The sequence below is a fragment of the Populus nigra genome, chromosome 3 (genome assembly GCF_951802175.1).
Source record: "Populus nigra chromosome 3, ddPopNigr1.1, whole genome shotgun sequence".
Taxonomy (NCBI): Eukaryota; Viridiplantae; Streptophyta; class Magnoliopsida; order Malpighiales; family Salicaceae; genus Populus; species Populus nigra.
In genome coordinates, this window is record NC_084854.1 from 21,006,000 (window position 1) to 21,019,517 (window position 13,518).

General features: G+C 32.9%; 1 protein-coding gene across 1 annotated transcript; it reads right to left on the bottom strand.

Annotated features, from left to right (window-relative positions):
- Window positions 1–1,321: 1,321 nt before the first annotated feature.
- Window positions 1,322–6,864, bottom strand: LOC133688090 (TORTIFOLIA1-like protein 2). Its single transcript, XM_062107480.1, has 7 exons — window positions 5,597–6,864; window positions 5,289–5,483; window positions 5,101–5,203; window positions 3,405–4,063; window positions 2,339–3,043; window positions 2,062–2,227; window positions 1,322–1,536 (listed from the first exon to the last, which is right to left on the bottom strand). The coding sequence occupies exons 1-7, from the start codon at window positions 6,248–6,250 to the stop codon at window positions 1,523–1,525; spliced, it is 2,496 nt and encodes an 831-aa protein (XP_061963464.1). The 5' UTR covers window positions 6,251–6,864; the 3' UTR covers window positions 1,322–1,522.
- Between the last annotated feature and the right edge of the window lie 6,654 nt (window positions 6,865–13,518).

Sequence of the window (13,518 nt, forward strand, 5' to 3'; positions counted from 1 at the left end):
CTTGGATATTAGAGCTCAAAATTGCATCGGATTAAATTAATGCCTTGAGAAACTTTACTATATAGGTGCAATAAACCGATGTGTTATGGGCAAATATCAACTCATGTAAATAACTAGATCAATTGTTGAATGTCACTTTAATAGCTAATCTTTCCTTACATCGCAAGGATCTAAGTAAATTACATGAATCGCCAGCTAATTCTTTTCACGCTTACCTTGATGATTGATATTATATATAATCCAGGATGTGTTGGGATAAGTTAAATTTCTGCATTATCTTATCAGGGTAATGCATCTTAACTATGTTAAAGCAATATCGCAGGACATGTGCCACCTACAAATCACTCTCCTTTCGGTATATAGATACATCGACATAACGAGTTGAACTAACCTTATTTTTCAAGTAATTTCAATTTTAATTTCAAACATATTTCGACCAAGTCGATTAAATAACATTTCAAATAACTCATTAAGAAATGTATCTAATATAGTAGTTAGGAACTCATTCCTTTCTAACAATAATATCACCATAACAACATAACATTCCAATAATACAAGACATTTGTTAAAATAATACAACAAAACTCTAGCCTAATTTATCAATATTATAGGGTTAATCAAGGTAAATAATTTATTAACAAAACTTTAATAATAATATAATCAACAAAAACCTAAATTTATTATCATATTTTATATCTAATTAGGTAAAATCTCTTATTTAACCTAAAAACCAAATCTCTTATTTAACCTAAAAACCCTAACTCTAATTGACAATCATCAACAACCAAAATTATTAATTTTTCTTAAAACTAATAAATCTAACAATTCAAATCAATATATTTTATAACTAATTAACCCAACTCACAAAAGTTGTATACATGTTTTTTAAATTCCTCATCCAAACCCTAACATTTTCAAAATCTAACAATTAACATAAATTATAATAAATTGATAGAAAAAAAGTGTGTAATATAACTCTAGATGTTGAATGTGAGTAGTGACGATGATGGTTGGCAGGGGTGGCGGCCAAAACTTGGTGAGAAAGTATCGGGTGGAGAGAGAGAAAAGCCTATCATAGTGGAGAGAGGAGGGCTCATGTGATGGCTGAGAGGGTGTTTCGTGGTAAAGGAGAGGGTTAAGGTTGTGGGCAGCGGTGGTGGATGTGGGGAGTGGAGGAGAAGGGGAATAAACGCGGAAACAAAAACGAACAAATTAGGTTTGTGGTTATAATTCGTTTGAAGTCGCTAGCCTCGCATTTGATTTGCAAGTCATATATGAGGCCGACATCTAGTAATGGCATACTTCAGAACAACAGTCAAGATATTAACAACTAGCAAACTGCTCATAAGAGAGAACATCCCAATGCCAACAACCAGCATCAAATCTGACTTCACAACAAACACTTGGCTTCTTGAGTTAACACACATTGGGGAAATGAAAAGTTTTTATGTGGAAGGATCAACACTGCTCGCATGAATCCCCGAGTGGATTGGAAAGCATGCTTCACACGGGGCTGAAATTATCAGGAGCTCTTCCCTGCAAATAAAATAAAATAAATGTGACATCTAATTCTTATCACCAATAAAATTCCATAACATAGAAACATAAATAAATGAAAGCTTATCATTTTACAGGAGCTATACCATTTTGGTCACCTCAAACGAGATGTCCAAATTTACAGTTTACCCGTGCCATAACAGAAGACCATTAATTGATTCTGTACATGGTAGGTGTTCACAGTGTTGATTGTTAAACATTGATTGACAGATAAACTTTAGGCACGAATAGATGCATGTGTCAAGCACCAAATTACCAAACTATATGACACTTGAGGCTTTTAAGATTTGGATACAGTAACAAGGAATCACATATATTATGTTTAAGTTTTGATTGTATTTCCATAATTTGGACGTTTACTTGCTTGCCATGACTCTTGGAAACTACTATTGCTCCAAACACACGTTTAGCGTTCAAAACCAAAAGACAAAAAAAAAAAAAAAATACTTGTATGGTGAAATGTGCAAATAAATCGAAGACTCCTGAATAAAGAATTTATCATACCCCATAGTTGACGCAACTTCATGGCAAGTTGAGAGATGGATCTTCTCTCGGCTGGATTGGAAAATTCCATATTTACAGCCTCCTGGATCGCACAAAAGAATTCTCTTTTTGTTTTTGCAGAGAGAATAATATAATCAGGTCCATTGATTGTGCTCAAGTCCACCACCTAAAGGGAGAAAATTTCAGAGGGTTTTTATAATAAACTTCCAGCCACTGAAAGTAATTGAAACGTAGTAACAGGGAGTAAAAAAAAAAGGAAAGAAAGTAAAGTACTTGCCTGCTGCAACCAAGGGATTATTGAGTTTGTAAACCTCTGCTCTAAGAAGTACGATGCCAAAATGCTAAGAACATCACCAGCAGTCTTCGAGGACAAACTTTCTAGAACAGGACCAGTTCTATCAATAAGCTCAATCAGAACAAGTTCATCAATGGAACAGAGAGCTTCCTCATAGGCAGACTCTAGGTCACCTTCACATAAAAAGTCTTTCACACATTGCCACACACAATTTTTGCTCTCTGGACCACTTTGTCTAGAATTGGCACTCGAGAGTGGAGCAAAGACAGAATCAACTTTTCTCACCTGACCCATGCTCTGTGCCCCCTGCCCAGAGCGTTTTTGCATGTCCTTTCCTATAGCATTCCTACTAGTCTTTACAGTAGGATTAGCCCACATCTCTGTGCCATTTTTAGCAGGGTTGATTGGTCTGCTCCTGCTGAAATTTTTCCCCTCCCATATATCAGAATTCTTTGCAGAAAGCAGTGAAGGTTGTCTATTGCGAATATCTACAGATGGCCGAGGAGTGTACATTGAAGGTCTGGGAGAAGAAACACTTTGATTCTGCTTCATAAGTCTAGAGATAGCTGAATCAGAACGTCTCCCATCTTGCATGAGAACTTGACCTATTCTATCTACTTCATGTTCTAAACCAGACACTTTAGACTGTAATATAGACAAGTTATCCATTACGCCTGTTGAAAACACCTGTAAATTTAATTGAATGATTAAAAATAGCGAAAAGACTTCACAGTAGGCAAATATTTAAGCCCTTTCTTGATTAGACAGAAAATATTTTAGCAATCCCTCAATAGAAAACATCAGAAAATGAGGAAGCAAAGAGAAACTCAAAAAAGTAGGCAATCATAACAAGCACTCAATATTGACAACATCTACAGCTACATGCCTTGATATAATGAGAGACTGTGAAGCTTGTAGCAAGAGGCCAGTAGTGGTATAATTATGGTTAGCAAGAACATGCATACTGGACACATTATGTTTCATAGTTCTAAAGTAGATATAAAACTCTATACCAGTAAAGATATCAAGAAATTCTAAATTTATTTACCTGTAGTAGTTCCATTAAATTCGACTGCTTGTTTTCCATCTCCAAAAGTTGTTTCCGTATGCAAGCTATTTCACTGGCAACCTGTGAACAACATCCATGCAATGTTTGGAAACTGTTCTCTGTAACTGCAGAGTCGATACTCCTACGATCTTGCATCTGTGCAGAGTATATTTGCACCTCACTGTTTATCCCTTCAGATGAAAACTGCTGATTCCGACCCCTCGGCTTGAATGAACTGCCCTCCTCAAGCAAGCCGTGAGAAACTGTGACAAACTTGGTCTCAAAGTTGTTAGTAACTAGGTTGGACACAGATGAAGAGTCTTGCTTGTCATCCATTGGCACATATTCACATCCAATATCTGGAGGACTCATTACATCAGCACTCATCCTTTCTAATGTTTTGGTAATGGAACTACCCTCTGATTCCTCATTTTGAAGATCTGCCAAAGAAATGTTATGCTTTTTTGGGACAGAAATTTCAATATGCCAATTATCTGTTTTGGGATGATGAGAGTCCACGTAATTTTGACATGCTTTCGTAGCTGATAAAGGAGCCCTTCTTTTAGTCGAGTCTGAAACTACATTTTTTAGTGTGGCCTCCTTCCGCACAACATCACTTGCACTTGTGACATCACTGTAGTCACCTCCATAGAAGTTTTCTGTATAAAGTGGAAGATAAAATCACCGAAAGAATTTAAGCAAGAGCAGAAAGACATGCTAGAGGAAGCATCCAAGGGACAATTGTAAGTAAATACAACCACATCACATGGGATTTTCAAGAAACTACTGGATTGTTCTTTAACAAATTAGGTAAAAGACTCCACCACAGCTCACAGTGAAGAATAATAATCAGTATAGAATGATACTCTCTCTAGCTCTTTATACCAAAAAGCAAATTTCTACAGGCTTCAAAACAGTTACTCCGGTCAAATACAAGCAAATCTTCCCACCCATGTGAAACTAGGAGCACATACCCATGGTAAAGTGTTGCATATTCAGAGTAATGGATTTTATAGAAGCGAATATATAGAAAATTAATTCATAGAATGTAAAGAGGAAGAGAGACAGCACCATCTATAACAGGCTTTGCAAACGTTTAAACATATGGGTTGTGATTTTCTTGCATACGATACCAAGAGCAATAGTTAATCATGGATTATTCAAAAGGACAGAGGAATAATATTTTGCTTTAGGTCACCCACCATGCAAATTGAGCAAATTGGTGAATCCACAGTTTACAATGGTTTGCTGTAGCGCAGAGCAGTCCTTATTAATTATGATCTCATCATATTACATAGCTTTGAATAATCAAGCACTGATTAGTCCAACGGAAACTTCCAGACAGCATAAATGCTACAGCTTTTAAGTAGAGTTATTTTCCACTTCATATGGCAAAACTAATTCCGCAGCTATTTGAAGTCTAAACAGCAGTTTTCTAGTATCCTGATGTGTCCTTGATACTTCTCTCATCTCTGATTTCTTTCTAGATAGACTTGCATATCTGGCAAGTAGACCTCAAGTCTACTGCTAAAACATTAGTACATCATGAAAAACATATGACAATGCATTTAGATTTGCAAAGGCAAACACAATAGAACAGTTTATAAACAAACTTAACCTTGCATAAATTTCAAAACATCCATTTTAACACAAGGCTCTATTAACGCTTTTAAGTTAATGAGCATGGGCACAAAACCTTTTATAGAAGAACCAGTTTCAGAAGGTTCAGGGGTATCAGACCCTGGAAGACTTTTCCAGTACTGAAGGGCATGCTGTACTGCGTCCCTAACTGGTTTCACCTATAAGAAACACAAAAGGCATTTGAGTAATGCACATAATTCAACAGATGTGAATTCTTCAAATAAAATCTTAAATGACATCAACCTTGTCAAATCGGCATGATTCGAGATATCGGATGCAGGAAGCCCTAAAAGGTCCCAAGCAGGATCCACCACTTGAAGCAATTTCTCCCAATGCCGCAGAAGCTGCTTTGCGTGTTGTCCAGTCACTGTTTTTGAGAGCTTCTTGGATGCTAGTCATTGCGGCGGATAGAATATTTTGTGATGGAGCACCTCCCGCCTGAAATAGAGAATAGAAAAATACCATTTTGCATAGTATGAGTACATGTAACTAGCATAATAGTGCACACAACTGATTATTTCTAATCATTGACAAATATTTGAGAAAACAACCAGAATGATGCTTCTGTTCAACTCAATTGCTGCTGGTTTTGCCATGAAATGTGGATTCTTGAGCAACTTTATTGTCCGAGCCAACATCCGCTGCAGAATAGAAACTGGAGGATCATGAGAATTATCAATGACCCTTGCCAAGCACAACGCAGAACCCGACTGCACCTGCTTATTCTGCTCACCCAAAGCTTCAAAAAGCGGCTTGACCAACATTACAAAAACTCCATCACTCTCATCCCCATGGTTACTCAACTTAGCAGCCAAAATACCCATCGTCTCAACACAAGCATCCCTAACAACCGAATCCGGATCCTTAAGCCTCTTAACAACACTAGCTACCATCTTACTCAAATGGGGTCCCATTAAACCCTCATGAAAATTCACCAATGTACCTATCAACCTAACACACTCCTTCCTAACCGCACTCTTCTGCTCCTTATCCGTATCCAAAATACACGAAAGGAACGGCGAAACCCCATCTGGGGTTAAACACTCAGCCATTTTCTCAAGCTCATCAACACCAATTTGACAAGTATCTCGATCAGCTAGCTTTTTCAATGCAACAACCACCTTTTGCTTAAGCTCAAAAACCACTTGCTGTGCATTAACCCTAGAGGACCCTCTAGTTTTCAATTGGGAATGTGCCTCCTTCATCTTGAAATCCTCCTAAATCCCTAACTACACAAAATCCACGCCCTCCTCTCCTCCTCAGGTCACATTGTCAGCTGTTTTTTTTTTAATAAAAAGAAAGTAATAAAATCTATCGCTCATTATCTATCGATCTATCTATAAGCAAGAAATTTAAAATTGAAGCTTGAACTTTATGACAGAAAAAAAAAATTCAAAAACTTCTACTCAGAAAAATGTTTGAAACCCTAACCTTTTCTTGGAAGTTGAAAAGTACAGAAAGAGAGCAGAGCGTTTCATTCAAATCAAAGCCAAAAGAAAAATAGAGAGAAATTTGAAAATAATAATAAATTACTATTACCCATAAAAAAAAAAAAGGTGAAGAAGAAGGAGGAGGAGGAGCAAATCTCTCAAGTAAATGTCTCTAAGAATCAACGCTCCCCCTTTTTTTTTCCTCTCTCTGAGAGTTTTCACAGAGATTGATTGATGGAGAGACAGGAAGAGATGATGTTAGGATTAATTAAGTATTTATTTTCTTTGGAGTTTGGGGGAGAGAGAAAGAGAGGTCTTCAAATTTCGCGCTTAGCACTGTGTATTTCGAATTTTGGGTCGAGGGAGCGTTTGGACTGTGCAGTCTTACGTACTAGTCTACTACTTGATAATGAGCAGTCGTTTAGTTTGCTTTATCTCTTTTCGTCGTCACATGCAAGGCAGTCTCTCCTCCTCCCCTTCTTTCAAGAACAACTTTCAAAATTTGAATTCATTACATTAATGGACGTAGATATATTATAATAAGAAACGAGAGAGATTGTAGATATATTATTGTTTATTAATTAAGTGAATCTATTTTTTAAATTTATTTCATAATTCAAAATAAAATAAAAGTACTTTTAATTTCAAGATTATGGATTATGTTACGTCTAAAATTACTAATCTATGTATCATTTTAAAAAATAAAACAAATGAAAATAAATTTTATCTTGTCTTGAATCTCGATTTTTTTCAAATTTCTCAGCTAAATTTTAATAGAAATATTCTAATTTTATTTTGTCCTTTTCATTTCATGAATATTGTCTTCTTTTTTTTTGTTTTTTTTTAATCTATGTTTGTTTTTTCTAATTTTATCACGCAACACTTGATTTATTGGAGATTAAATTTAATAATTTATTGTGATTTGTTTTTTTTTGTGATTATCTTAGTCTTATGACCCATTTTATGAGGTTAACCCGGTTGACTCGAGGTTTTTATTATCTACCTTTTCAATTGATATTTTTTTTCTAATTTTGTCGTTCAACGTCTTTTATATTTAGTTGATTATGAATTAAGTTTTGTCATTTATTTTGATTTTTTTTATGAAGTTATCATAGTCTCATGACCTGGTCATGAGTTTTGTGAATTAAGCCAAGTAGACATAGGTTGTTTTTTTGTGTACTTTATTTAAATTGAATTTTTCTCAATTTTATTATTTAATAATAAATTTTTGAGATATGAAATTCGTAATATGTTTCGATTTGCATGGCGTTACCATGATTTCATTTTCATTATTTAATAATAGATTTCTCTTTACATGGGGTTACCATGATTTTGTGACCCCGGGTTCTGAATTTGAAAAGTTATTTCCGGTTGACCTGAGTCGATCCAATATGTTATTGTCTTAATATTTTTAAAAAATAGAATGTTGTCTTAAATTTTTTTAGCTAAACTATATTTTTACCAGCTATCCAAGTTGTTTTTAAGACTTGTTAAGTCGAACAGGTTACATCAAGTTAATTCCCATACAGTTTTTTTTTCTACTAGAAAAATATTATGTATACCTAGATAATTTTTTTCGTTAAAAAAGTAATCCGGTCTTCAACGTAGTATAAACTAACAATCAAGTAGTTACTAAATAGAAATGTTGAAATTTTAAAATTATATTTAAATACTTGACTTTGTATTTAAAACATAAATAGTATAATTTAAAATTAATTTATCTTTGAATTTGAATTTGTATTACGAGCGTGTTTGGCAGTGTGGTTGCGGGTGCTTTTCAAATAACTTTTCGTGCCAAAATGCATGCCAACGATGTTTTTTCATTTTTTAAAAATCATTTTTGACATCAGCACATCAAAACGATCCAAAACGTACAAACCATATTAAATTTTAACAAAAAAAAAACAAAAAATTTTCAATTTTTTTGGGAACGCGGCCGCAGCCGCGTTCCCAAACGGTGCCTACATCCGTTGAATATATATATATATATATATATATATATATATATATAATTAAAAGATTTTTTTTAAGAGGATAACATATGTACAAATTTAATATAAACCTAGAAACAATTCAATTATTTTAATATATCTTTTAATATTTCATTGACTAAATGGAAGAAATAGGATTGATCTTTTTTTCTCTATCACATTGTTACAATAAATAATTACAATTACCTTAGCTAAAACACTTTAGCAATCACCGCAACTTAACAGTTTTTCCATCAACATCCTTACATTTTTTTTTAATTGCAGCTTTCTGAAACTAAATTATTGATCAATTTATTATAATTTACCAGAGAATGAACAAATTTAACAAAGGAGGACCAAGGTGTAAAATAAGAAGAAATCTCATGGCCAATTTTGAACTTGTTATAAAAAAATTATATTTTGTCATCATGGTCTCAAACAATAATTTATTATAATTATAATTATTATTTTTATTTTAACATCACCTTTCAAGTTGATTTTAAATTAAACTTCATAATTTATTTAGATTTTATTTATATAAAGTTATAATGGTCTCAAACAAACATTCTGACTTCATGCAGGTACTTAATTTTGCGAGCATAGATTTTTTTTGTCTAATAATTAAATAAAAAATACTTTTTAAAAAAAAAGTTATTAAACCTAGATGAATTCATAACTTAATTCATGAGTTTGAGATTAACTTAAGTATATTGAGAATTGAACTTTATAAACTGTTTTCAGTTTATTTTGTATGAGTTATATCGTGTTTTTAAATAAACATCTCGGTATTGAGTTAATGTTTAATTTTATGAGCATCTTTTTCATCATATAATTAAGTAAAAAATAGTTTTAAAAAACAAAGTTACTAAACTTAGTAGAGTCTTTGATCTGGGTTGTGAGGTTGGTGAGTTAAGCTACAAAACTTGGGTTAATTTAATATATTATCATTTCAATTTTTTTTTAAATATCATATTGAAATATTTTAAATTCAAATCGTGTTCTTACTAGTGATTTAGTTTGTCTTTAAATCTATCAAGTCAACTAGGTTGTTACAACTTTATCACTATTTAATTTGAGACTTGAATTAAGTAAATAGTCAAATTAGAAGATTTTAAGTTTAATTTACCAGGTCGGGTTTAAAATAATGTTAAATTAAGAGTTTCTCGTAACATAAATATTATTTTTTTTATGTTAAAAGATATTTTGATCCGACCCACAACGTATCCTAAACTAGTTATCTAGTTATTATTAGAGATAAACTGAAAAGAATTTACTCTTTCTTTGATTGTGGAGGCAAATACAATTGCATCATAGATTATGATACTATACTTAAGTTAATTCCTTTTTTTTAGCCCCTGAATAATTACATAGTTACAATCCTTAATATTTTTTAAAATTTTATCCTCACACAATATATTAAAATGGATTTAGGACTTAATATTTATTTTGATTTATATGATATGATGTATGATATAGATTTGATGTCAAAAATATCCCTACATTAAATTGATGGCTGGTGTCATATAGTCGGGTTTAATTTTATTAATTAAGTAATTGAAACAATAAGGAATATATTTGACACTAAAAGAAGTTTTATTTCTTTTTTATTGTTCACGGTGGGAAAATATAGTTTGGTCCCTAAATTTTTAAATTTTTAATTTTAATCCTCGTGTTTTAAGGGTTTTACATTTTAGTCCTAAAACCTCAATTATATTTTACATTTCCGTTATTGGAATTTGAGAGGAGAGCGGAAGTCACAAGAAGAAAAGAGATTCTTTAATAACATGAAGAACACTTCAGGACACTGATTCAGTTTAGGTTCATGAGTTTTTTCATGGTAAAGAAACAGGAGAATGGAGCGCAATCTATTGCAGAGTAGAAATTCATTGCAGCAACAATACCAGCTGTAAACCATATCTTATGGTTGAATTTTTTATTTTTTTGTGATCTACGTATGGAGCAGAAGGATAACACAAAAATTCTTGTTGACAATCAGGCATCAATCGCAATCTCTCACAGTTCAGTATTCCATGGGAAGACTAAGCTTTTTAACGTCAAGCTTTACTGAAGGAGAAGTAACATTAGTTTACCGCAAACATGAACACCAGCAAGCAAGTTCGAGCTTTTAAGAGAGAGAATTGGAATTTACAGCTCCTTAAGCAAGGAGAAGCGTTAAGAGATTGTTTCATGAATGCCATGAATCCACGTGATATTATTATCTTATTAGCTTCAGATTCTACGTTTCCAGTAAATAAAATCGTGCCTGTCAAGAACTTACAGCAGATCATAGCATGAATCTTGGCTATTAATTAGCATTTTAATTTCTTTTTTAGCTATTTAATTGTAAAGATGGTAATCAAAGAAAGTCGTGAATCATCCCTTGTCTGCTGCATTCTTGCAGTCTCTTCTTCTCTGCAGTTTTAATTCCTTCTATCTCTCTCTCTTCTTTAGAACTATCAATCTCCTCTCACGGTTCCCTTCTTCTTTCTTTGTTCAGTTCGAGCCATGGAGATGTTGCTGTCTCAATGTTAACTCCCAAGCAATTTAAATTTATTTTGGTTCCTAATTTTTTTTTATGCCTCTGGGTCTATTTTTTAATTTTTCTATATTTTTTTTAATAAGACAACATCAATATTAAATTAATGAGAAAATTAATTTAAATTTTTGAAATAAATATATTATTAGTTGGACGGATTGAAAGTACATTTTTGAATTTTAATTTTTTAAAAAAGATGTTGAAAGTGAAAATATATAAAAAATATTTTCTTTCATATTTTTTTTTGAAAAAAGAGATAAAAATTGAATTATGAGACCTTTTATCAGCTTCAACATTGTAGTAAAGGAGACCAGACCTTGGCGAAGGGAATCGAAGGGAAAATGACAGAGCACCCTTTTTGTGAGGAACAACATACTAAATTAAATTAAATTTAAAGCAAGATGACGTAAGCTGAGATCCTGGTAAATGGGTTTTTGCTGAATTTTGGTCCCATGGCGATATGGAATGCCGACGCTCGGAGTGGGCTGAAAATAACCGATGTGGGCTTGTACGGTTATTGGTCCAATAGCGATATGGAATGCCGAAGCTCGGAGTGGGCTTAATATAACCGATGTGGGCTTTTACGGTTATTGGTCCAATAGCCATATGGAATGCCGAAGCTCGGAGTGGGCTGAATATAACCGATTTGGGCTTGTACGGTTCAGTAGCGATATGGAATGCCGACGCTCGGAGTGGGCTGAAAATAACCGATGTGGGCTTGTACGGTTATTGGTCCAATCTGGTTCCAATTGGATAACGACCTATAACGTCGGCCCATTAAAATGCACTGTAACAAAGAGAAGGTAAAGAAGAAAATCGAGATGCTCATTTACAGTGCAGAAAACCCTAATCAATGAACAAGATCATGGCATTAAACACACCCTTCCTTCTAGTTTATTTGTTAGCATGGTAAGTCACGTCCTTCAAGCTTGCTGACAGTTTTCAGCACCCCCGTCCGTCCGTCCGTCCGTCCGTCCGTCCGTCCGTCTTGCACTTGATGCAGTCAATATTTTACTTTAAGCACAGTTTCCTGCACAAAAAAGAAAACGATGAAGTGGGAAGATGCAGCAAATGTGAATGTTTAATTTCTACGTAAGTTTAGCAGATCATATCATATGTAGAGGCATCATTAGGCATGCAAGAGTCATTGCTGTTATGACATATATGGTTTATACCTTCATCGTGGCACAAGAAACCATGTTACTGTGTATATATATATATTGAAATTATCATTGATATATATATATATATATATATATATTTGTGTTTATATATATATATATTGAAATTATCATTGATATATATATAGAGACACCACAAATTGGTCAATTTAAAAAGATAACAACACTTGACTTCGGGCTTCCCTCTTGTCGGCTTAAAAAGAATGGACATTAAATCCCAGTTGGCCAGTGTACAGAAGGGGACCAGAAAATCCCTAGTCGCCGCGACTATAATTCCCTTGCCCTTTCCCTCTTCTTAAGTGTAGATATGTTACAACTAAAAGATAATTTGTTCTAGTTAAATTATATAGATAATTTAATAAATTTATTTATGAACAAATAAGATTGGCCGAAGCTAAAGAAAACATCTAGCTGGGTCAACCTATAATAACAATTAAAAAAAAAATTATAATTTTCAATTTCGTTGTTGAATCATCCTTGAATTTTTATAGGATTTTTCAAGGTTAGGTTAATTTTTAAATATCAAAAATCTTATTGACATCCCACTTTTAACATTTTTTATGATTTCCTTTATTATTTTTAGATTTTATGTTTTTTTTTTGTAATAGTTAAGATAAAATTTCCGGCCTATTTAAGAGTTTTATAATAATAAGTCATTATTATTTTTTAAAAAATAAACTTGTAAATTTAAAGTTAAAATCCATAATTCTTTTCGCTTATAAAAAGTTGTTTGATTATTGATATCTGCAGTTTCTAGCTGCGTCACCTTCATTTTTTTTTAAAAAAGAGAAGAACATTGAACTAACTGCTCCAAGTCAATAAATATACATGTGACATAATTAACAGTTAATTAAATAATTAATTAATTAGAAAGGATAACATCGGTAGCAGCGGTCCATATGGACCCTTTCAACATTTGATCAAGGATCATGATATTCTTGGTAGCTTCCTAGCTAGGGATTTGCCCTCACTTATAAATTCATGACTTGTGAAAATGAGGTGCTCTTGACTTTTTGAAAGATATATATATATATATATATATATATATATATATATATATTCTCTGATATTCTATAAATCTTGTAATTGGGTGAAATAAATAAAATATAAATAACATTTATTTTACCATTAAGCTAGGAAAGTCATTTTTTGCAAGCTCAAGACAGCAAGAGAGCTGGGAACGCAGGCAACATGGAAACAGAAGAAAAGAAAAGCTTCTTGTCAGAAAAAGAAAAAGAAAAAGAAAAAGAAAAAGAAAAAGGAAATAGGTTTTGACCACCGACTTCTTATAAATAAATTGTTGATCCTGAATATATATTTAATTATAATTAAGATGACACCTCATCACTAATTACC

Excerpts from the sequence above, each read along its gene's own strand:
- LOC133688090 (XM_062107480.1), bottom strand. The coding sequence starts at position 6,250 with ATGAAGGAGGCACATTCCCAATTGAAAACTAGAGGGTCCTCTAGGGTT. Across the intron at positions 5,484-5,596 it reads TGAACAGAAGCATCATTCTG|GCGGGAGGTGCTCCATCACA; the intron begins GTTGTTTTCTCA and ends TCTCTATTTCAG. Across the intron at positions 5,204-5,288 it reads AATCATGCCGATTTGACAAG|GTGAAACCAGTTAGGGACGC; the intron begins GTTGATGTCATT and ends TGTTTCTTATAG.